The 26,633-nt window shown below is 40.8% G+C and overlaps 1 protein-coding gene across 1 annotated transcript in view; it reads right to left on the minus strand.

Moving 5' to 3' along the window:
* The window catches only part of CSTF3 (cleavage stimulation factor subunit 3), a 48,166-nt gene that overhangs the window by 15,459 nt on the left and 6,074 nt on the right, over positions 1–26,633 (minus strand). Inside the window, exons 2-3 of the mRNA XM_072118622.1 lie at positions 24,288–24,389; positions 24,069–24,164 (exon numbers count right to left, since the gene is read on the minus strand). Coding sequence (XP_071974723.1) covers positions 24,069–24,164; positions 24,288–24,389 — 198 coding nt within the window. The remainder of the gene's footprint in view (positions 1–24,068; positions 24,165–24,287; positions 24,390–26,633) is intronic.

The raw sequence follows: 26,633 nt of genomic DNA on the forward strand, positions 1-26,633 counted from the left end.
GGGGTGGATAATACCAGAGATGGCAGGTGACAGGGGTGTTCAGGATCAGGGAAGCTGGAACCCAACTACAGCAGAGACTCTTCTCCATTCATAACATCCACACTTTCAGACAAGGTGGTCGGAAATATATTATTTTATATATATATATATAATAATAATTATTTATATAGCGCACACAGATTACGCAGCGCTGCAGAGCTTGCCAAATCAGTCCCTGTCCCCAATGGGACTCACAATCTAATCACCTACTACCGGTAGTATGTTTTGGAGTGTGGGAGGAAACCAGAGGAAACCATGTATGAAGAGGGAGAGGTAAATTTGTGAAACCTTACAGCTGGGCTCGGCAAAATTGTAAATTGAAGAATCAATCCACTAAATAAAAGGAAAGGGCAAGTGGTGGATATCAAAACAGACAATAATAGTTGCCCAAAAGCAAAAGATAGTAGTCACTGCCTCTCTTAACCCTTCATATATACAAACGATCTCCTGGCCGAAATCACGGATGTTATGAATTGAGATACCCTCTTTAAGACTGCATTTACACGTTCCGTTTAGAAAAGCAATGCAAATGTAAGTGGGCATTGAAATGCATAATTGATGGGGCAAACCATCATGCCGTCTGGATAGTACTGTTAAATTAAATCTCGATGGAACGTGTGAATGCAGCCTCGCCCTCTGTAAAGATGAATTCCAACATTCCCGATCCAGGACATCCCTGACACTGGCCATCAGAAGAGAATCGGGTGGCCCCATAGTTACTCAACTGAACCTACCAAAATCGGCAAATTGGCTAAATTTGTATTCAACTAAAAGTTCTAGTGTCCTTATTGGATAAGTAACTAAGACTTGCTTAGTGTTAACAATGGAAAAAAATTACCAGATATTGAAATAAAGTATTGACAATTTATTGCCTCCTACAACCGTAGGCTTAGTGGCAGATAAGTGACCGCTCCTAAAAAAAGGCAAAGAATAAAAGCAAGCCCTTGTTTGTACATACTGCAGGTGGCCTGAGGAGTGAGGTGTATATGTAAGTATTTTCTTTGTCTGTATATTAAATATTTCTGTAATTGAGCTTCTTGCTGTTCCATGGCTGTGGCCACGTATCAACACACCTTACATCGTGATTAAAAATCTAGTATTAAAAAACAAAAACACAGCATCTTACAAAGCCCCACCCATGAAGCCCCAAGTAGCTTAAAAAGGGGTATACCCACAAAGACAAGATTCTTAAATACGCTCAGGATACCACTATAACACATTTTCTAATTCAGTGGTGAATAGCTTCTCTTAACTGCACACTGCAGTGCTCTCTACCCCTCCCCCCTGCATTACAAGACCAGCTCAGACACAGGCACTTCCTGCCAGCAAGCAGCAATGTGCAGAGACTTACTCTACAAGCTACAGCCAAGATATAGCAGTGTTGACTGTATTTTTTATGGTCTAGGTGACGTAGTAAAGCTGAGGGTGTCATTGTGTCTTAGAATAATAATAATAATATCTCATCTCTGTTTCTATGCGTCAGACTAATGCTAGTACAATGTTCAGAAGCTAAATAAAAGTGTATATAAACCTGCACCCTGATAATCCAAGCACATTGTCAGCACACAGCATCTCATAGCACAAGAGGGATTATGAAGTGTCTGCTTAGAGAGGCCTCACTCACACCCTGGAATTTTACACTGACCATCACTGAGTGATAGGAGCTAAAACAGCAAGAAAACTGAGTAAAATTGTAAAGTAAAGGGGTTAAGATGATCTTTATTGTGTAAACATCACTGGGGATTAAAACTTGAGAACTTTCTTACATGGACAAACCCATTTTATTGAAAAAAAAAAAAAATCCCTACAATGACACATCCCTAGGAAACAGTAAGGACACATTCACATGGTGCAGTTTGAGACACAATCCAATGGTTGAGGTACAACAAACGTGAACATGGAAATGTGACGTAACCTCAGCATGTGATCACGATTGGAGCCTTTGAATTGTGTCTCAAAATGCTATCAAAACAAATTATGCCACACTAATAGTAAGGAGACATATTCATGAAGACCGAATCGCAGTTGCACTTGAAGAGGACGTGCACCACATTTCTGTCAGACTTGCCGATACATACAAGCCCCTTTCTGTGCACATGATGTATTGTGGCGTAGACTGTATAATAAATGTGGCGCACTGTATGAACGCAGCCTTAGGGTATGTTTGGTAAGCTTATATAGTGCCCTCCACGCGATTCGACAGCAGTGAGACTGCTATTAAAAACTATTGGTTATATTTTTGGCTGGTTGGTGACAACAAATGGGGGATAATAATGGGGGATTGTCTTCCAAGGACCTCCAAGAGCTTCTGGGAAACAGAGATTTCTTTACATTTTTGTTACTTCTAAGTGCAAGAGGATAATATAGAATTAAGGGAAGTTCTGTAGCTACCCCTGCCCTGATACCTGGAAACCCTTAGGAGCATGTGTGTGTAGCCGCCTGAGTGTGCCTGTGTCTCAGTCTCCTCATGCATTCCCCCTCCCTCCACTGCCTGCTCAATGCCCGACAGGGTGTGTGTATGTGTGTGTGTATGTATGTATGTGTGTGTGTGTGTGTGTGTGTGTGTAGAGATGGGTAGTTCACAAACAAGCTGGCGGTTTACGATGAATGTCAGTGCCCGGCTCTCGGTTCACTTAGCCCCGAATCGAGAAGCCCTGCCTCTTATTATGGATCTCACCGTCCTTTTAACATGAAATTTTGGGTGGGGATGGGTGGCTGGCTGCCTAAAAACTATTCTCTATGAAATTACATAGGGGGCTCTTTGGGAGCCAGAAGAGATGGATCTTTATAGTGAGCAGACTTAAATGAATGAGCTCATTATAAAGATCTGGTCTTTCCATCGCTAGTGGGGGAGGGGAGACCGAGACTGAGGCACACACAGGCTGCAGTGGCCTCCCCAGGTAATGTGTACAAAATTTTTATAATGTACTAAAATCATTCAGAATGCAAAGGTATTTATAAAATCAAAAACGGCAAAACAGAAGCTATTGAAACACATCACCAGCTCATCATAAGAAACGCTGATCTAGGTCCCAACCCCTCCCCCCCCAGGTGTCAGGTGGGTGGTCCTGTGCTAGGGCAGATGGTCTGACCTTAGAGAAAAGGGCCTATTATACTTATTGGGTGGCAAAATGAACGGCATTGACTGAAATAAGAAAATAAAAACGTAGGGTGGGGGGCTGCAGAATCGGTGTATAAAGCAAAGAGCCGAAATTGGAGGGGGTTCACTAAAGATCAGAGACTCCGGCAAAATGGATGTTGCATATCTGGACTTTTCAAAGGCATTTGACACCGTGCCACATAAAAGGTTGGTAAATAAAATGAGACTGCTGGGAATAGGGGAAAAGCTGTGTATTTAGGTAATTGGCTTAGTGATAGAAAACAAAGGGTCGTCATTAATGGCACATTCTCAATTTGGGTTGACGTTACTAGTGGAGGCCACAGGGGTCAGTATTGGGGCCACCTCTTTGTAATATTTTTATTAATGACCTTGTAGTGGGTTTACAGAGCCAAATTTCAATATTTGCAGATGATACTAAGCTGTGTAAAGTAATAAATACTGAGGTCAATAGTTTAGCATTACAGAGGGATTTGTGAAAGCTTGAGGAGTGGGCAGAGAAATGGTTGATGAGGTTTAATGTAGATAAATGTAAAGTTGTGCACTTGGCCCATGGAAGCAAAAAAGTATAATTATGTTCTAAACAGTCAATTACTTGGTAAAACTGGAGCTAGAAAAGGACTTGGGGGTATTGGTGGATGGTAAACTTCCAGGTCGGCTGCTGCTAAAGCAAATAAAATTATGGGATGTAAGAGAGCAATAGATTGTGATAAAGACATAGTTTCGCCCTTCTACAAGTCACTGGTCAGGCCACACATGGAATATTGTGTACAGTTTTGGGCACCAGTGTACAAAAAGGAGAGCAACCAAGATTATTAGAATGGGAGGACTAGACTTGTGTTTTTTTCCAGCCTTATAAACTATTATACTATGAAAATGTAGTAATATTATTAGGCTGATTGTATTAGAGGTTTCTTCTGAAATTTTTTTTCCTAGAACGAAAAAAAATAAAATAAATCAGACCATTGGATTGACTGATGGAAAACTAATCCTACGCACACATTTCTTTGAACTTCTTCTGGCGCACCTCCGAGAACCTCGTCTTAGAATTTATTAACTCCCCCTCACTCGTCCAGTCCTTCCCATTGACATTGCAGTAACCAGGAAAGACTGGACAAGTGAGTAAATGGTAAGAGCTCAGAGGCGTTCAGATGCCGTAAGCCAGAGTGCCTCAATGGGGACATATGGGGGCCTCTTTTATGTCATGATTAATGAGTTAATTAATGAGATTTTATAAATTTTTTAGGGGAAAAAAAATTGTTTTAGACTTTTAGCATTTTTGACTATTTAGTGTATTTTATGGGTCACTACGACTATGGATGGTTGAGGGGTGTTATTTTTTGCTTGATTTTTTTTTTCAGTGGTATCAATTTGGGGCAGGAAACATTTTTTATCACATTTTTTTGTAAAGAGAGACTCAAAAGAAAAAAAAAAAAACTAGTTTTGCATCCTTTTCTTGAAGCCGCTTAACCTGCCGGTCCAATAATGCTTCAGATTTATTATACAGGTTGTTACGGATGCATTTGTGTGTGGGGGTTTAATTTTTGTTTTTTTACAATTTTTTTCTTCTTTCTTTACTTGTTTCCTCAGTTGGATTTCAACATCATCTGATTGTTAAAGTCCCTGCACTACAATAGTAATGTATTTCAGTGTAGCGTAACTGACTGAGAATGCAGACACATACTTGGACACTTAACAGTCAGGTCCTGCCCAGTAGCAGGACCTGAAGGGCAGTCCTGGGACACTCATCAGTCCCTGGGGCTGAAAGAGAAGGATCGGACCAGTCTGGTAATCGGCGAGGCTCGGATCAAGGACGGGGAGGAAGAACATTCTCTTTACATGCCGTGGTCATGCATGACTGTGGCATGTAAGGTGTTTACACACACGACTAGAGATATCTCCGAAAGTTGGTGTTACAGGAGGGTGTCCGCTGTAACATACAGCTGATACCCTGCACGTCCCTCCCCCACCCAAGAGCTGTACTATTATTTCTTGTGCGGGGAGGGGCTAACAAGTGCACCTGATGACAATTGATTGGTTTATAGTTTTGTAACGCCTATATGCTTTGCATTTTGTTGTGCCAAAAGACCATGTGGAAGAACATGAACAGAAAAAGTTCAAAACTTGTAGGTCGACTCTCAAAAGAAGCACTGCCATGTGCATTTTTTCAATATTACACATAATGAATGAAGTTTTAAGATCATCTAATTTTTAAATGTGTTGGATTCTACCGTTCTATGGGATTACTGCTTTCCGAGCCTATGGGGCAGGAAACCTTACGGATCCAAGCACCACGTGTGGGGAGTAGATCACTTTTCCCTGATTTGTGTTATTTTGTTTTCTTACTCATGGGCTAAGCCCTCTGCACATAGGGTAGGTGTCTGCTGTATCATACAGCAGACACCTGTTAACTGCCCTGACCAATCCTGGCAGTTCACTATCTAGGTGCCAAGGTTGAACCTGAGCAGGGATATGGGAGGGCATGGGCGCTTCCCATGTCAGTGGGAGCCGCTGAGGTTTCCAGGCTTGGTCACTGACCAAATTTCTATTACAGTTTGGGTGTCTGAAATCGTGTAAAAAAAAAAAAAAGAATAAATTAAAAAAAAAACAAACAAACTAGATATGCAAATCATTCTCCATTATTTCCTAGAATGCATATCTAAATAAAATCAAAAACCATGCTCTGCATCACATAAAAGTGAAAATACCCCAATTGCCACCCATAAAAATTCCAAAACTTGTATCAATAAAAACATCAGTCCTGAAAAAAAAAAAAAAACCCAAAAAAACAAATAAATTACACTTCACCCAACATTGTGTGTTGGTAAATGTATGTAAATGTTATACAGAAAGAGAATATATGTACCGGAATATGTAATTGGGGGAGGATTTTCTTTATGTTATTAAAAAATTTGGTATTCTCATCACTACACTATCCTAAAGCATAAAGGGGATGTATAATTTGTACAACAGAGAAAGAGTATAAACAACACCTAAAAATCTGCTGCAGCTTCTCCTACCAATACCTAAAAATGGGGAATATCAGTCACCCGGAAGCGGATTAGGAGAACACATACACCGGTGACAGAATTAGTATGGACAAGTTTATAGTGTAGATTTGCCTTTATTTACCTGTATTCCCCAGATTTCTAGGTTTACTATCCCTTTAACAATTTTAGGTCAAATACGTAACAGCATTTGGCTTACTTTTTTTTTTTTTTATAAAGAAACATATAGCAATATAAAAATCCTTTGGTTTTTATTTATTGGAAATGTTTATCATTTTTGGTTGTTCTGGACATTTTTATTACAGAATTGTTATTTTTTTATACTGTATATATATTTCCTGAATTTACTGTTTCCTATTAAAGAAGATTCAGCACAAAGGATAGTATGGAAGGACCTGTGATGACATCATGAGAGGGGAGGAGCCATAGACCTATTCTGGCTGACACAGTGACCCATATAGCGGTGTTTTTGCACTGCTAGGGTCCCTGCACTCTATAGTTATGGTTTGGATGTTGTTTCCATGACTAGCATACATCCCCATGCATTTGTATGGCCTCACATAAGAACAGAATGCCTGATCTACAGACCTTGACCCTGATGCCAGTGACGCAGGCTGAAAACAATGAACAATGGTCATGTGAAGTAGTCCTAGGAGGTATCTGTCCTGCTCAGTAGCCCCCAGCATAGTACCATGTACAGTTTACTGTTTTCAAAACTTGTTCTCCTGCTTTTAGGAGAACAAGAGCAGGACATTCATTTCTCCCCCTACCATGGCATCAAGGCTCCTTTACCGTCGCAAGTGTCCTACACCGGTATATCTAAAAAAAAACCCAAAAACTAATCATTCTATTATCCCAAATTGGAAAATACCTAAAAATATCTGGAAGTAATTTACATTTTTTAAGCATAGGGCAAAAAATGTGTTTTGTTTTTTTTTTCAAACAACCCCCTTCCCCTATATATTTGGAATCTGCAATGTAAATTGACACACATTTTGTACTGAAGCCCACTCACCAGACTATAATTAAGTTGTATCCCATGCTATGTATGCCCCTGGTCCCCAGCCTCTATCTATGCTAAACATACTCATAGACTTATCCTGGTAGATAGAGGCATAATTTTTGCCTCTGTGTGGGCCAGTATAAGTTGTGTGCAAAAAGCAGGTTGGAAAGAAAGCTACAACTTTCCATTATGCTGAGCACCGTACATGCAGAGGCCATTGAAGTCTATGGGGGGAGGGGGAGTTGGGGCAGTCTAAATGGTACCAGTTTGATTTTTTTCTTTTTTAAACGTTCGGCACTGTCCAAATCAGTGTTTTGTTGGTGCAGGGAGATGGAAACACATAGTTATCAACACACACAAACTTATCTGGGAAAGCAAACTATCGTCTAAAGGTTAGAAGGACAAACTGTAAAATCACTGTCTAATGCTAAATAATCACCAAATGGGTAACTAAGCCCATCAAGCCAAATTTATGAATCGTCAAGAAAACATTTCCAGTTATTTTCCCCTTTCTTTTCCTGTAATGAGCAGGGTTTCTAAAAGCCTTCTCTAGTCCATACACAGCAGATAGATAAGGAGAGGAGGCAAGAGATTAAAGGGAACCTGTCACCAGGGACCTCATTTTCTCTAAAGACAGGTTGCACAGCCCATTACGGCTGCATTGTTGTAAACAAGCAAAAAAGGTGGGGGCTGAGGAGTATGGATGAGGGATGTAGCAGAAGTATTCTGGCAGAGAGCCGGGTAAGTTAAAATACACAATTATAATGAAATCCTCAGAGAATGGTCAAAAGGCATCGTTGCAATTGTGTAATTGGCTTTAGTGAAAAATTAGTTCCCTTGTGGCAGGTTCCCTTTAACTTTTTTTCCATACCTAGTGAACACTACACTTGATGATTCATCTCTGTTAGGAGATAAGGTTATTCACCGACCGTTTTTAAGGAGTTTCTTAGGAAAGAGCTCAACATGATTGCATCTTTTGACATAATGACAAGTTCCCATTGACTGTTTATTATAAAACATACAAGTATCAAACATTCTTAGTTCCATTCAGTTTTAAAAGTAGATACAATTATAACTGTCTGCCTGCCCCCAAAGAGGATCGAGTCATGGGGGCGTCTGTACAAGGCTGCAAATCCCCGTGCGAATAGGATGGGGTCAACTCAAGTCTACATGACAACAAAGGGACTCGGGGCCTTGCCGCACTTGTGACTAAACCCACTTAGCTGGAGGGACGCCAAATATACTTTTACATTCTTTTAAACCTGAATGAAACCAAGATTATTTATTACAAAAGAAAACTTAGACATCTGATATGATACAACCTGTCAGAACCTGTCCTTCAGTCACAATGTCAAAACCTAATAACAGGTTCACTTTAAAGGGAACCTGTCACCAGGAGGCCCATTTTTAGCACTCCCCCAGTCCCCACAGAGCATAGTACATACTCTGTGTTTTTGTATTAAAAATTGGTTTTACAGAAAAAAAAGATATGTTATATTGTACCTTTCATTAGCATCTGCTGTGTGACTAGGAACTTGTCCACTGGGAGGGGCTGGAAAGGAGCAGTTTCCCCCCACCCTTGGGAAACAGCTTCTCCATGTGACCTTTTCACATATATGAATAAATCCTCACACTCGGGATTGGCTGTAGAAGAGCAGGGGGCGTCGCTAAGCCCAGTGATGGGTGTTTTCATATATTTGAAAAGGTCACATGGAAAAGCTGTTTCCCAAGGGTGGGGGGGAAACTGCTCCTTCCCAGTGGGCATGTGCCTAGTCACACAGCAGATGCTAATGAAAGGTACAATATAACATATCTTTTTTCTGTAAAACCAATTTTTAATACAAAAACACTTTGGCAGAGTATGTACTATGCTCTGTGGGGACTGGGGGAGTGCTAAAAATGGGCCTCCTGGTGACAGGTTCCCTTTAAGTAGCAGATTCACACTGGTGTATTTCCCCCCCAAATCAGCAATTTCTCACTGAAGCATTTATGGCTTAAGCACACATACAGATTGTTTTTTTTTTTCTTGCTTCAGTAATTTTTCACTGATGCCTTATTGAACCATGATTTCCAATGGGCTATTTTTTACCCCCCAGTGTGTAAACAGCACCTTGAACAGAATGGATCAGTAAGGCATCAGTAGAAAAACCACTGAAACCTGGAAGAGGAAACCCAATCTGTAGGTCTCCATAAGCCAAAATGGCTTTAGTGAAAAAAGAAAAAACACCCCAATGTGAGAGACCACCACAAGACCTAGTGCGCAAGTGCAGTCAGTGAAAAATCGCTTTGTACACTGAAGAGAACATCGGCCCCGACCGTCTGATAACTGGAATAACCTCAACATGTCAGTTCTTTCCCGTGATCATGGGTTACCCCCATTTTCACTGACTGCACTGGCTCCTGGCAAAGAGCCCGAAGTCTATGGAATCTATATAAAGTCTATAAATGACAAAAAGCTGATTAGAAGGGGAAAGAAACCGGCACGGTTTTCTTTAATACTGTACATTACAAAGTTAACCATTATCATCTGCACTACTGATTTCGGCAATTTGGCTTAAATGTTTAGTTGCGCTTGTTTGTCATTTCTACTGGCGCACACATGACCCTGGTTTTCGTGGACCCGTGTATAGCAGTCATTTCTGCCACCATCGGATCGTGTGCAGGTAGGGAATGATTGTCTAGTCTGACTTTGTACCTCTCATTTATTGGCAGAGTTTACACCAGAAAAATTATGATATATCTGAAGCAATTTTGGCCGTGTCCTATTGGTCAAGTGTCTAAAATGTTTCATAAATGTGACACAAGGCATTTTCTATATTTTCCAATTTATTACTGATCTTAATGGTAAACTGAATAAATCCCCCCCCCCCCCCCCAAATAAGTTGCAGAAATCTCTTTTTATGGAGATTTCAAGCTTTTATTGAGAGCCGATGACAGAATCTCTTGTTGCTACACAAACCTTAGAGATGTTTTAGTGATGTAATCACAGACCTAACTCTTCTGCAAACCATTAGTCAGCAGTTTGGGTCATGATACCATTGCTCGGGCCAGCACATACAGCTCTAATACAGGGGATAGATTCTCATATTATGCATTTGTAAATACTTTCACTGCAGAGCGTCACACCCAAACCCATCCACGTGAGAAGGGGACAAGAACTTGTCTTACGGTATACATGTCTTGAAGACAATGGACTTTACGGTTCCAATTAAATAATAACCATTTTTTGTTTAAAAAAAAAAAAAAAATATCATGTTGTTAACTGTCTTGTAAACACAAATGTCAACACAATGTAATTAGGCACATCTCTCCTCAGCCGTTTCCAAACGCAATGTAAACGCCACGTGTGATGCAGCTTCAAAGATTTTCAGACCATAGGGATCTACTGAACCTACTTAAGTGGACTAAATCTACTTTACGCAGTATTGGGCCTTGTAATAGTTTTGCAACTTAGACACTATGAATTAGGCCAGGTTGCACTACCAACCCCAAACTCCTTACTATGTACAGCAGTGTGCATGGCTGAAAGTGAAGACCACAGCGCTCCAGAGAGCTCTGCCTTCGCCGCTTCTTGCACACAGTCGACCCCTTTTAAAGGGCATCTGTCAGCAGTCTTGAGACAGCAGACAGTGTTAGAAAATGTCTCTGGAGATCTGTGTAATCATACAAAAGTATATTTCACAGTCCTGCTGCTGCTAACACACAAAAATGTGCTGGTAGCAGCAGTACTGTGAAATATGGATTTATAGTCCAGGAATGTAGCTGGTTTTAAAGGACTCACTGGTATGTGAGATTTCTTCACTCTTCTAGAGTACAGCCCCTCCCCCTATGAGTAACTGCTGTAGGATCTAAACAGAAGCTGTTACAGGAGTGACTCATAGTAGAGGGCTGGCAATGTGAAAAGTAATGGACAGTCTACGGAGAATGCTGCTGCCAATAGGGAATAGGTAGAAACGGGAAGAACAATGTTGATTGGTTAATTTTTTTGGGTGCTAATGGGAAGGCATGTAGTGCTGCCAATGTATATTAAGTGAGCTGCACAGTATAGCTACAGAGGTACAATGTAATTTGTGTAAGGCCCCATTCACACAACCATCAGGGGAACATATACCCAGCTGCAGATATACATCCCCCATAGATGGCTATGGCACCCGTGCTCGGTACGGTGAGCATGAGTACCTACTGTTCAGAGCTGTGGCCGCATGGAGCATGCTCTATCTTTGGCCATAAGAAAATGGAGCCACAAGGCCGTTCTATGGAGGCATCAGGGGTCAGCAGAGCATACGTTCATGTGAATGTAGCCTTAGGCCCTGTTCATACCTGTACAGGGTGGGTTTGTACAGAAAGGAAATCAACAGAAAAAGGAAAACACCTAGAAATACTCACCCCCTCTCCTCGATGTTGATCCCGACACTTTCCTCCGCTAGTCTTGTCACACAGGGATCAACTAAAAGAAAGCCTTATAATTAGCAGCACAGAGACAAGATGTCAGACTTTCAAGGCTGCTAATTATGCATAATTAGCAGTCCGGAAAACTGGACATCTTGTCTCTGTGCTGCCAATTATAAGTTTCTTTTTTAGGTGATGCCAAAGTGTCAACACTAGCGGAGGACAGTGCTGAGATCAACATCAAGATAAGAGGGGGTGAGGATTTCTAGGTTTTTTTTTTTTTTTCTTCTTTCAAATGGTTTTCCCTTCCTTTCAGTTGAATTTGTATACAAGTAAAAAAACAGGTATATTATGTAAGTAACTCTTGTCCATGTGACAATCGGATTTTCAAAGTTGTTGGTTACAATAAGACAGCAGAGAGGTGTTTTTAGTCAGGTCCCCTTAAATTGAACCTGTCACAAAGCATGTCATTTGTAGCTGACAAAGTTCCAATAGCCTTTGCTATGTGGATTGTGTTAGGGGTTCTGCAGAAACCTGTGCCTCAGTCTCCTTTCCTCCACACCCACCCTGCTCCCTTTCATGTGCATTGAGCAGGCAGGGAAATGATTCCCAATGCTGACAAAGGCATTTTAAAATTAGCACAGCATAGGCCAGTGGTGGCGAACCTATGGCACTGGTGCCAGAGGTGGCACTCGGAGCCCATTCTGTGGGCACCCAGGCCATCACCCCAATTTCACCAAACAGGACCAAATCTTCCTGCAGTCCCAAGCAACTTAACAACAGTGCTATTTTAAAGCTGTGGGAAAAGTGAGAAGGTGTTGACAGAACTGCATTGTCTTTGAAGGTCTTCCTGGTGGACCCACCATTCTCCCTGGACAATGATGGTCGGAATTTTCCCACCTTCTTTAAAATGTATTGGTGGCCTCAGGCGTGAAATGCCATGTTGGCACTTCATGGTAAATAAGTGGATTTTGGTTGTAGTTCGGGCACTCTGTCTCTAAAAAGTTCGCCATCACTGGCATAGGCCATTAGAACCACCGGTGACATGACACACCTGATGACAGGTTCAACAAGTCACTGCAGGGATTTTTTTAAGACTGAGTGCAATCTCTATTACTCCCCTCTCAGCCACACAATGCATGGGATGTACCAAGAGGCTCCTCCCAAGATTATTTTTACACCATTTTTGGCCTGGTGCAGAATTCTGTTAAAGCCAGCGCTATAGAGGTTATAGTAAATGCATCGGGACGGGGACATATAACTTCCTATCATGCCCACTCGGAATGGCGGTGGCTTAAGTGGGAGGGGACAAATGCCTTTACACTAGCTTTATTGAATTCTACAATGATTAAAAGCATCTAAAACAGCTATAAAAAGGGGTTCCTCCACGTGCCTCTCAGATGGGTTATTTGGACCCTTCACATGACGGTAATACAATCTAAAATATCATGTCTGTATTGTATTATAATTGTTGCATAACTATTTGGCATTAATGCTTCTTTCGCTCCACCATTATTTTGGATAATATTTACTAATACAGATATACTGCTCTTGGAGCCCAACTAGCATACTACTGTCTGCATATATGTACATCATAGCCTGAGAGCTAGGGGTTTTTTGGTAGTATGTTCAGCTTTTTATAGCTCTTTTAGAAGTTTTTAATCATTGTATAATTCAATAAAGCTATTGATTGTTCCATATACACATCTTTCTTTTTTGCCCTCTATTTCATGTAATTTTTTGGATGTGTGGACTCAACACACAAAAGGCTACATTCACACGATGTATGCCCCCTGTACCGTAGTACGGCGAGCATACATTGGCGCCGGGGAGAGGTGGAGGGGAAGAGCGTTGCTCACCCGTGCCCCTCTCCTTAGGGTAACATAGGGCGCAACGCCGTATTCAGTTGAAAGATATCCTTCTACAGGCTACGGAACGGTACGGTGCGCACGCGGCCACTGCGGTGTATGGGGTCTTAAATACTCCCCCCTCCATGCGTTTGTGTGAATGTAGCCCAACTCCTCCTGTCCCTGGATAAAATTCCTTTACACTAAAATTTTAAAGCGATTTTGTCAAACAGCAAATTGAAAATGCATCCCCTTTTGAGCAGCACAATATAAAAATCAACTTCCAGGATTTAAAAAAAAACTTACCTCGGTGTAGACGTCCCTAATATATAGGCAAAGTGACAAGATTTCCGCTTCCAAATTTACAATTTAAAAAAAAAAAAATATATATATATAGGGGAAGAAAAGTTCAAAGATTATAACATGCCACAAGCTCACTGGTGTTTAGAATTCAGTGTCTGAGAAACTGATGGAAGTTTCTTATTTGAACAGTCACTACCTTCTCCCTTTTCACAGTGTCCTCTAATTTTTTTTGTGCAGGCTAGAATTGCAAATGTCTCACAGCCGCGCAGCTCACCCCCTCCCACCACACTGAAGTACAATCATCAGTTTCTTGATCGTCGCTCTTCACACTACAAGGTATTCCTTGTTGTACTGTTCTCTTTGTAAAGGTAATGATCTCGATCTGTACATGGTCTTCGTTATCGGTAACATCAGCTTGACAGTCTTGTATGCTTAGAACTGAAATATTCCATGGCTTTTGTTTCAAAGACTTCCTTTTGGTTATTTCCCTTCACATGTTGTTTTGTTGCAGATCTTCTGAAGAAATACAAGTGTCAATCTCCACGGTTCTCCTTCCATGCTCCAATAAACGTTTGACTTTTTACACCCTGCAATTTGCCTTGAATGGGTTTTATGACGTCTCCAGTTTTCCCACGTTCCTGTAAGATCCCCTAAGGGATGACGGCAATGTAACATTTCTTGAATGAAGAGTAAATAGATTCTTCTACGTTGAGATGAATGGTTAGGGGAGAAGAGGCTCTAAACAATGAATGAAGCTTCAAATTAAAAGTTACAATTAAGAGTTACCCCACAAATTATATTTGATGAACTCCCTTCTCTAACTTGGGGGTGCAGATGATAAGGGATAACCCTCTTTAAACTTTCCTGCCAAGTGTAATAAAAGTTAATTAAAATGAATGGTATACCCAACTTTGCAATCTAACTTTTCTAGCTGCTGAAGGCTTAAAATATTCCTAAATGTGACTATTCTAGTAACCCATTAGTAAGATGTAAATTTATGAGGGCAGGCAGTGCTCACTCCCTAAACCACAGTGACCACCGCTTTATATGCAACGTCTGTTGCTGGGGATACTACATTGTCCTGACTTCATGTACAAAGAATTTTTTTCTTTTTATTTTTTTTGAAGGGCATTAATAGAGGATTTACAAGTTCCCTAAAATACTGGGAAGATGTTGAAAAGGAAGGAAACATGGACTAAAACATCTATAGCCCGAAGATGCTTTTGCAGCGTAACAATACTGATAACAAATCCATAGGATAGATCAATTTTGTACCTCATTGATCAGGAGTGGGCCCAATACAGCGAACCAACACAGAGAATAAAGCTGGAAGAACAGCTCCAGTTTCCTTTCTCTAAATGGGCAGGCTGGAATTAGTTGGTCCGATTCGGAGTGCAGATACCTAGATTTTAGTGACCATCCTTTGGCAAGTACCGAAATAGAATATTGAAGGCCCCTGCGCCATGTTCTCTTCTACACATGTACTATGAATAGAGAACATTACAGGATCCTTATCTCCCCCCATTATTTACCATCCGCGTATATAGGGATACAACATTGTTTATACCTGTACACCAGGAACATGCATTATACAATAGGTTAGTCCTTTTCAAGTGACTGTAGCTTAAGGAGCTTTGAGGTCTAAAATCTGGGGTCTCATGTTTTTGATTAGATCACATTTCTTGAAGCAAAATTACATGAAGGTCCCCCCACCATAAATAAATGATAATAGTAAGATTTTTCACAATGCATAAGATGTTTACTTTGGGTAAATGTACAGGGGAGGGAGGTGGGTGGGGGTAGTTGGTTTACATTTATTGTATAGTTTTCAGGATTAATTTGTGCAATTTGCAAGGTTTTCTATGTGGGGTCCACACCTCATTAGTTGCCATACAATGAAAGGGCGTGTCAGGAGTATTCCGACGAATCCCACTATATGCCCATGAAGCGGAATACTTTACCCAGGGACCCCCAACTTCCCCCTGAATTGCCAGCTGCTGATGATGAACGGGACCCCCCAGTGACGTCGCTGTCCTAATATGGACAGTGACATGACCGGGACAGTGACGTATGCGCTCAGCGGGACGAGATGCAGTACAATATTCACTGTCCATTGAACCTAATGACTGCATACGTCAGCTGAGGCATGAAAAGACGCAGCTTGTCTTTCTATTCTGCTTTTTTTAAAATGCACAGGAGGTAAAAGTGGCCAGGCGGAGGTAACAACTATGCCACCATTTGTCAATATGTATGCTAAGCGTACATGTTGGGTGCTTTCCTGACGTATTGCATACAAAAAATGTGATGTGAACTAAGCTTTAGCATAGTCAACAGTTGAGCAATTGTTTCATTTCTTGCAGTCAGTATATAAAAACATGTTAATAGTAGCAGCAGGACTGATATACATACACAAACAATTGCAGGACTTCTCTAAGATGCTGCAGAGTCCCCCCTCTGCTCTGAGTAAGAGATGCAGCAGGTAGGTGGTTAGATATTACAGGAAATCTACCCTAAAAAAATTCCATCATGATAAACCATTGACACGTACTATTACTAGATCCAGGCACGGTGACTGTGGTAATCTTGTATTTGTTGTTATCCTAAGGCCGGCGCCACACAGGGCGCTTTGTCTGCGCTTGCAAACGCAGACAAAGTCGCGCCCACCGGGGCGGGCCTCGGCTCGATTGGGCCGAGGCCCGCCCCGGTGGGCGCGACTTTGTCTGCGTTTGCAAGCGCAGACAAAGCGCCCTGTGTGGCGCCGGCCTTAGACTCCAATAAAAAAAAAAGTTATGCTAATGAACAAGAAGGGCTCTTTGGGATGTAACCAGTGACCCTTCGTGATGCAGCTTTACGGTCTGTTACACTGCACAGATACATGGCCTCCCACCTGCCTGATGCAAATACCACAGCGGGTATACCAAGGGTAAGCACTCCGGCAGGTTAACAGCCTGTGACGCTGCAGCAAAATCAACTTTTACAATTATGCTAATGTGAAAGAAAGGGGGGGGGGTGTTACCAGAGCCCTTTCTTGCACATTAGCATAATTGTAAAGTTGATCTTAGAAGGAAGGAGGCCATGGATAACACATACGAGAAGATTACCACAGTCCCAGTGCCTGGATCTATAAGTGGTATCATGTAGAATGTTGATGTTAGATTTCACTTGAAGCAGAGGGCAGGGACTGTACAGAAATATAATGGTAGAGATCAAACAACACCGCGGTGTGAGGTCACTACCCCAGGATTCAAAGCCCAGCTATTTCTCATAGTCCTGCTGCTACTAACACACACAAAAGGTATGGTTATACATCTCTCCAGGGACAATACCCAACACTGGCTGCAGCTTTGTGTCTTCAAATCTGCTGATTAGGACTCCCATTAAAAACTGTAATTACCATCATAGAGCAGTAAAACCCATTATAATTTTTTTTCCCCCTCGATTTTATAGCTGCCCTTCAAAAGAGTTTAATGACTGACAAATGTTGTATGGCCCGAGGTTGAGTTTCTTGACTTGTAATAACAGAGTTTATTAGACGCCTCTATAGAAGCTGCAGCTGTCTTTGTAGTATTGAGGGAACGTGTATTCTCCCACGCAGACATCCTGACCCTGGTACAACACATGGCACAGCTTGTCAAACAAAGGCAAGACGACGCCGTATGTTAGCATACTAGGTCACTAGAAGGGTCTGTGTCAGGACACTAGGTTCCCTTTCATTAAGGCGACTACTGAAGCATGAGTAGTGTTAACAGGGAGGGGGTATGTCTGGTGTAATTGTCTTTAAATTAACTCTTTAGTAAAATATTGGACCAAAACTTTTAAAGATTATAGCTCCGGTTCACGTTGACAATTTTATCCCCTCAGTTATGGGGAGGGTAGCACCACCTACCCCAAGCGCCTCAATTTGTTGGCAGCATGTTGTAAATAATTACACAGCAATTCCCAGGAAATCTATTAATTCTGTCCATTATTCCATTTCAAAGACCCATATTCTAATGAGGCAGTTCGGTTCAAGCGGGTTATGTCGTCAGCACCCAGAGCATTGACATTTCTGTTTTGATAACTTCCATCTTCTTGCACAGTTGCCCCCACTGCTTAGCTGATGGAGAGAGAAGTGGTCCGGACACGAATAGCAGTACATCTGGTGCACCATCTACCTCGTTAGCATACAGATTAAGGCTTCATTCACACATAGTATGGCGGGCATACATCGGCGCTGCGGAGAGGAGCAGGGGATGAGCGCAGCTCACCCCCGCCCCTCTCCATAAGAATATACAGCGCCATATTCCGTAGAAGGATAGGACATGTCCTTTCTTTCTACGGGCTACGGAGCAGTGCGATGCTGCACCGTACCGTTCCCGTACAGGGACGTGAGCCCATAGAAGTGTATGGGGGACGTGTATATATACGCCGTATATACGCGCCCCCCCCCCATACGTTCATGTGAATGTAGCCTAAAATAGGAATTTTTCAAACTGCATGAAATTATATTGCATTTATCCACAACATACTGCCAACAGATTATGTTTAGCATATTGACCCATAAAGAGCGACTGTCCTATTTACAAGCTTTAAAAGAAACTTACACTCCATTTAAATTAAAGCATGGATAAACCAGGGACATTACTCAGATGCAGGCACTAACGGTGGTGATCTTCTATTTATTATCCATAGCCTCAGTTTCCTAAAATCAACTTATGCTAATGTGCCTGAAAGGTTCTGTTGGCATTACCAGAGCCCCTCAATGCTGTAGCCTCACCAGCAATTACACTGTGCAGCAGCACTTCTCCCCCTCCCCCGATATAATTTCATACAGTTGGGAAGTGCAACAGCCTGTGAAGTTATAGCACAAAAGGGTCTCTGGCAATACTTCCGGGATCCACCCAGGCTCATTAGTATCAATTTTAAAAGTTCAATTTAGAAAGAGGACGGCCATGGATAACACATATAAGTATCGGTGCCTGCAGCTATGAGCAAGTGTCCCAGGTAATCCTGCTTGATTTGGATGGTAGATTTCCTTCAAGACATCAGAACTTCAGATCAAAAGGAGGCAGAGACACTAAGATCCTTACAAATCACAAAAACAAAAAGGTGTAAAAGTGCTGAGGATGGTGTCCCTTCATTGACAGCTTCTATAAATCTATACATGGCACATGCGAGTCTCTTCAGAGAACAAAGGAGATGCAAACATACAGAGATTCTGCTGCATGGTTTTAGAAATAATGTGGTGGTCTCAGTATCTAGAAAAAGCTGGTTCTCCCACATATCACCAATATAGTAGTCCAGAGATAAGGCAGTGCACTGTGCTAGTCCCATTCAAAGTCAATGGGGCTTAGGGAAACATCCGAGCACTGTTCTCCATCAGTCCCATGAACATTGAAATAGAATATGAAATACTTTTGTGAACTAAATCTGACACATGCTCTATACCTTGTATCAAATGAATTATCAAATGAATTGTACTGTGTAGACCTCAAAAATATCTATCATATTCAGCAAATGAAGTGTACAGAGAAAAATACAGAAAACTAAGACATACACCAGTCAATGGCAAAAAGCGCACGGACTTGTAAACATCCAAGTTATGTGTTCCCATAACATTACTGAAGCAGCTTCCTCTTTGACTGTTAGGGTGGATTCACAAGAGGTGTTTGGGGAGTTCCAGGAATCTTTCCCACTTGAGGCACACCAATGTCATTTATAATAGGCCCCGATTGAAGTTGCCTAAACACCAGGTTGGCGAATCTTTACTTTAGTGGAATTAAAGGCGTCTTTTAAATAGCGGCAGATGACTATTCTTTTTCAGCCGTACCATTTGACTTTATATCCAATTAGACATCCAGATGATGTAGCATTATCCATACCTTGGATGCTTCACATGACATACAGGGCAGGCAGATGGTAATCATAAGTCTCTTTGTGGCAATGAAAATCCACTTTCACAGACAGTCCTTGTGTTGATATTTCCACACGTAGGCTACTGATAACAAGCGATGACAGACTTGTAAGCCCCTTTGGTTGGTAATTTTGCTGACATTTTCTTGGAGCTTGCGAGGTCTATGACTCTTTGGCAATGCTGCCCTTTGCCCTTCACAATAGCAGTCTGACATGCTGCCTAACTGGAAATACACCATGCTATGACAGGCTGTGACATGGTGAAAGTCGCTTATCTTTCTCTACTAAAACTTATATGGAGGTAGAGGCTTGTTGCACCTGTAAGCAAATATGTTGGTCAAAACAACCTATAGGAAATAGTGGAAGAGGTGTTCACAGAATAAAGGTTTATACAATGATGAAAAATCATACTGATGATATTACACATCACTAAAGACCGGGTATAAAACTATGTTGATGTTATTTATTGCATAAAGTGCAATAATACGAGAACAAAAAGGAAATATTTGTGTCATAAGTCTAATAAGCAAGAGCATAAAGTTTAAAGGTAGAAGATAACTTAATAGAAAGAAAGAATCGCAAGATGAAAATATTTTATTGTAGTATGAGGAGATTCTAAGTAAATTTCTATAGAACAAGAAAAAAAATTCTTAATCTGCTTTGTGTGTATTCATTACATTATGACATAACTATTTGGCATGTGACTTGGTATTACAGCTACTACTACATATGGTTTCTGCACTATTCTATGCTCTAGTACAGTGGTGGCGAACCTATGGCACGGGTGCCAGAGGTGGCACTCGGAGCCCTCTCTGTGGGCACCCAGGCCATCACCTGGCACAAAGGCCACCATTCAGGACTCAAGACCTCCTCCTGCAATCAAGAGCAGCCCAGGACGTGCCACTTTCAGCGTTATTATAAAGTGACTTGAAGTGCAGGAGGAGCTAGAAGATTTGGACAGATCTGGTTATCATTGTAGTCCATTTTCCAGACCTGTGATTGATCCTGTTAAGGGAACCCTAGAGGGAAACTACAATAATAATCCAAATTACTCCTTTCTACTGTATTTGTGTCCTCAGGATGCTAATACATTTGAAACCTGTAAGTTACTTTAATTTGGCAGTTTGTGAAAAATATGTGACTTCTGCTTGTAGTTTCGGCACTCAGTCCCTAAAAGGTTCGCCATCACTGCTCTAGTAGAACCTACTCCCTTATAACAGGCTACATCTACATGCTATAGAGCCACAAGACACCATAATAAATTATAAAAGTCATTAGACAAAACACTGACGCAAATAAGAGAATATAACAAATATCGTAAAAAAGGTTAAGTTACCATTATCAATCAAGCAGCTGTTGGTGTACTAACTAGTTTGGGTCAGACCAATTTTGTTGGATTCGTGCATTAGCTCTGCCCTGTTGTGCGCTGGTATTCGGCTATGGCAATAACTGCAAAAATCTAATAACCAAGTTCTGAAAAGGTAGACAACTCAACTCATCTAGAATCATTATCCATCTCTTCTAGAAGTGGAATCATTTTGCTGTGGCTCTAGGGTTTGGCTAATACAAGGGAACACATATGTTCTAGATATGTCCTTCTGAACTAAATAGAACAAAATATTTTTTTTAAGGTCAATGTAATCTCCCAAAGTATACGCTGAATGTGTCCATAGACATATACTGACAGGTGAAAGGACATCAGGTCTCTGTCACTAGTCCTATCACCACTACCTGTTCGAGCAGCCCACAAGGAGATCCTTTGCATGATCGCTTAAGCTTACAGGTATGGAGAGGGACAATGAATGGATAGGGACAATGCTTTCTCATGGCAGTTTATGAAACCATTTAGTTTGGGGTGTTATTTTGTTTGACAGGTTCTCTTGAAAGCCTCCTTTTGGCCTCAATCTGCTCAGTTAATAGGTTGAATCAAGCAGCAAAAATAGGATAAAAAAAAAAGCATTGTAAGACTAAGTATATTTTCCTTCATTAAAAAAAAAAAAAAGCCTGGTTATGTTCAGCGGAGGCCATAATAGGCTAATGGGCTCTGATGCCATTTGCTTCTATTACCAGCTTCTACTGAACATACACATTGGGTATTCCCTTTAAGATGTAACTGTCCATACCCCCATAACACTGCAGCTAGTAGAGAAAGTAGCAGCACTCCGTCTTCCTAGTTCAGGATATGTTTATTCACATGTGGATACAAAGCTACGTTTCAGCTAGCTCAATGTAGCCATTTTCAAGCAATGGCTACACTGAGCTAGCCGAAACGTAGATTTGTATCCACATGTGAATAAACATATCCTGAACTAGGAAGACGGAGTGCTGCTTTCTCTACTACCTTCATGTAACTAGGTCTTGGGTCAGACCAACGCAGTCAGCACCCACACGGATTGAATCCCCTTTTGTTTCTCACTGTGCTGCCTACCCGTTTTATGCTTGCCATAACACTGCAGCTGATGTTCATCCCTCCTTCCACTTTCAGGGGGTAAAAAGGAAGATGAACATACAGTTATATACTAAATGGAGGGCTTCAAAGTAATCAATGTAAAAAAATATTTGTTTCTGACACAAGTTTGCTAGAGGACATCACCACCAGGATGAAGGACTGTATAACGCAAATGAGGTCGAGGGGCTCCATTTGCATACAGTCCTTCATCCTAATGGTAGATGTCCTTTAAGTACATGCGATGAATCCTACAAATATATACTAAAAAAAAGGGCAACAATGAGATGTGACCTCAGCCTTAAAGGGGTATTCCCATTTCAGCAAATGTTATTGTTTTTACAATGAAAAATTATAGAAATCTGGTCACACAGGTGCAAAGCTAGTTCGTATCATAGAAAGTGATCATAGCTGTCAGTTAAGGGGCTGTGCACCTGTGTTACAATAGTCAGATTTCTGTCTTCTGGAAATAAACAAAGCTTTCTAAAGAATGACAGCAGAGATCTAAAAAAACCTAAGGAACTGATATAGAAAGTATATTGGAAGATAGCTTACATAATGAAAAGTTATACAAACATTTACTTGCTGAAATGGGAACACTCCTTCAAGACACACACTTTTCTGAATGAATGCAGATTAATTTCTCCTTTAGTTCCAAATACCTAGATGCTTATACTGCACACAGTGGGAACTAGTAATATTTCTATACATAAATAGACCAGGAGAATAATTGGCATAAGCAGAATCCCTTTATTTTACATAAAATTGACCAAACACACGCATTAGATTGACCTGCCGATTCTGGCTGGACCGACAGGATTTCTAATGTGTATGGTGTTTCTGACCTCTTCTTGGACAGTAAAAGATACGGGACAAAAGGATGAGGTTGTTTGAACTCAAAATGCCCATTCTTTTTGTTTTCTGGGAGATGAGGCACTACTTTGTGGGTTTTCGTCTTCCTTCTCCCCCATCAACAGGGCTGACCCACGCTACGTGTTTGTGTAAAGAAGCATCATTTAAAGGCCAAGCTAAATTCAGAGTAGTTTAAATGGATATGGAGATTTAGTTATTGATCACTAGCCTCTGCTATTGAATGCCCAACGATGATCAATAAATAAATCCTTTAACAGAACTAAACATTAAAGTAATATGAAATGTATTCAATGTAAAGAAAACTGATCATGGCACAGATTTTTACTTACTGGAAGCCTGCAATATATTATAGAAATGGCAGAATTACAATAATAGAATATCCCCGTGTTAAAGTATGTAGATGATCAGCACATTTTATGTATGCAAAAACCTAAAAACCGTAATTGAATCGAATACAGTAAAATAAAACCTGCAATGAAACATTTAATACAGCGAGGCACTGCAAAAGTAACCAATGGTAAACACATTTTAATGGTTAAAATCAGAAATACAACACTCACATAAGAATCTCAGTATAGGCATAGTTACGTTATAGTGTGTGTTCTGAATATGGTCAGCGAGCATAACATTCACACAATTGTCTTACTGAATGCTGCAGGAGGAATACTTGGTTATTCACAGGAGATTAAGCACTTTCATAAAAATAGGATTATTACAGTAACATGAATGTACAGTATATGCTAGATCACCCACAAAAACAACATTACAGATAACATTTTATTATAATAGTACGGCTATGAATTTTGCAGATCCCAATTAGTTTGCCATCGTCACTGAAAATAACACGTGATCAGATCTAAATAAAGGACACAGGAGGCAATAAATTGACACGACAAATAAATAAAAGTCTAAAGCACTCCATACCATTAAAATGTTTTAATGTTGTTGCAGTATCACTGTGCAACAATCATCAGTGCGGTAACACTTTAGAGAAGTCATCAGTTGCTTTACCCCTAATTTACATTAATTAAAAGATATAAGTGTGCCTGAGCTATAAGTCCCTGCTAAAAGTAGTCCCAACCTTGAAGGCTATCTGAATTATGTTTAGAAATACCCATAAGAAAATGTAAAAAAAAATTAAAATATTAACCTCTGCTTCAATGTAAAGTTTCCAGAATCTGCCAGAACTTGGGAACTGGGCCACAAGCCGCTCATATGTCTTCCGCGCTTTGTCTATAGGCTGATTCTAGAATTTGAATAAACAGTGTTTTACAATGTTACGGATTGATGTATGAAGAATTTATGATATGCATAAAAAAGCCACTGCTGGGGCCGAGAGAGAACGTAATGTAATCCTATGTCACTAAACCTGTGCCTCGCGAATGAGAATGCTCCAGGCGTCAAGGTCGTAAGGGTTGTCTTCCAACTTCTTCTCCGCTTTCTTCACCTTTTCTGGCACATATTCGGCAGCCTTTACAAAGCAAACAAGGAACAAGGAAAAAAGGAAAGAACAAAAAAAGAAAAAAAGGAAAAGACAATTACACACTGTTAGACAAAGTTCAAAATTATGTTCATCAATATTAGATCAACAGAGGATCTTACTACCCAACCTGAATAATTGGGTCTTATCTACAGCGCCCGTCATTGTCTAACTGGAACAGCTCAATACTTTTAGCAATGTCTGTGTATGGTATCACAGCTCCACACTAAGTTATTACTAGGGAACTATAAAGCAATTTTGGTGGATCTTTACATTTCACTAATCACTAATAAAAGTTCAGAGTTGTGAATTGTAAAAAAAAATTAAGGGACCTAAAGAAACCCCTTTAAACTGGTTATTTAACAGGGGTGCCAAGAGCAAGATTCTGACGATAAGTTTTAAGGTCGTGAATTATACATTTGATATTAAACCATCACAGTCTGTTAAACTATTTCACCAGGTTTTGTTATGTAGCACCACTGAATTACCAATAAGTACGTGCTGCTCAAAAACACACTGGGAGTGACTCTAAAGCCTATTGTCCACAGAGGAGCTCTGTGCGCTTGCAGGACATACCAGACCAAACCTCAAATCAAACAAGTGCATGGAGAAAGTTGGACCAAATTTGCTTGTGGGAGATGGGTTTTGGAGCCTCCATCATGCACTACGTTTCAGACTTCTGAGCAAAAGGACACATCTGAGCATCCATGAAAAAATGACAACACATGCCAGGAGTCTTCCTAGTGTATACAGAAGATGTAGTGTGAACAAGGTCTTGTCCCATCAGCATCGCCTCTCCTGCACAATTCAATTAGTCCTGCATTTACTGAAAAAGTAGACTCAGTTCTGCAGGGGGATTTTTATCTCATTACAGCCTACACGGACACATTATAAAACAGATATTATGGAGGAACCTTGGATTGCGAGAAACTTGTGTTTCTTGAACACGGTTTTAATCCAAATTGTTTAAATACCAAAAGAAGTTTTTCATAGGAAATCATTGAATTCCAGATGATTCATTCTACGCCCTCAAATATTTAGTCACTTGCAGTAAAACATCTAGCCCTTTTACTAAAACAACTTTGTGAGAGGGAGGTACAGTACAGTGGAGGGGGCTGCCTGTAAACAGAGTATATATAGGACTATGTATAAAATATAGCACACGTGACCGTGACCAGATGCCACAGGCTTCAATAGAGACCGATATCCAAAGCTTTCCGTCTCATTCTCAACTTATTCCGTCTGAACAGGTGGAAAGGATCGGTCATCAATATTTTCATGGAAAACCACTTTAAGAGGAGTGAACAGCACCCGTTCCCACCGATGCCAATGATTGGGAACGGCAGGTGCCAGCACTGGACCACCAATGCTGAAATGCAGGGGTCAGGCAAGTAATTTACTTATAACGAAAAGCTGCATTAACTTTTGTGAGCATCATTCTGTAGTTGTCTGTAGTTACAGCCAGACAGGTTTCCATGGGTAGTTTTTTCACATTGCATGATGAACTATGGAAACGAGTAGCATTGCTCACGCTTCCCCTCTCCATTGCGAGGCATAGCGCCGGCCATATATACGGAAAAAGATGTGGGTGGGACACAACATGAAACCTGTCAGTGGTCACCGTACCACGAACAGGCGCCATAGGTTTTTATGTGGACCGATATCTGCCAATCTCAATTGCAAGATGAATGGTGATGCAGGTAAAGCCATACTTTATATAAACCAGGTGCTTTCCTATACTATGCAAATTACATTTAACTAACAATATCAACAGAAAACTGGAGCAACTAATGTATTCTCTGCTGAACTTCCAAGTAACGCAGGAGGAGAAATACATCCAAACACACAAAATACAACTTTAAAGACTTGCCTAAATGCTGCCAGGTCTCAGATCAAACCCTTCTTATCATATATACATATAATTAGTAGGTCTTTTGCTGCCCATACACCTGCAGCGTAGCTATAAATGGAGAACTGTATAACATACATGACCCCATTTGATTGCATTTGTCAAACCCCTACTGATCCAGCAAATAAGAACAGGGTATGAATGGGAATTAGTAAAACAGCATTCATCTACACAGTACAATTGTTGAAAAATTCTAAAATAGGGATTGATAAAAAAAACTCAAACAAGAGTAATATGACCTCTGCAACATGCACAAAATACAATACAATATTAGATCAGCCTTAAAAAAAATAAGTGTGGTGCATACGGTTGTACCCTGTATGCTG

The sequence above is a fragment of the Engystomops pustulosus genome, chromosome 7 (genome assembly GCF_040894005.1).
Source record: "Engystomops pustulosus chromosome 7, aEngPut4.maternal, whole genome shotgun sequence".
Classification (NCBI taxonomy): Eukaryota; Metazoa; Chordata; class Amphibia; order Anura; family Leptodactylidae; genus Engystomops; species Engystomops pustulosus.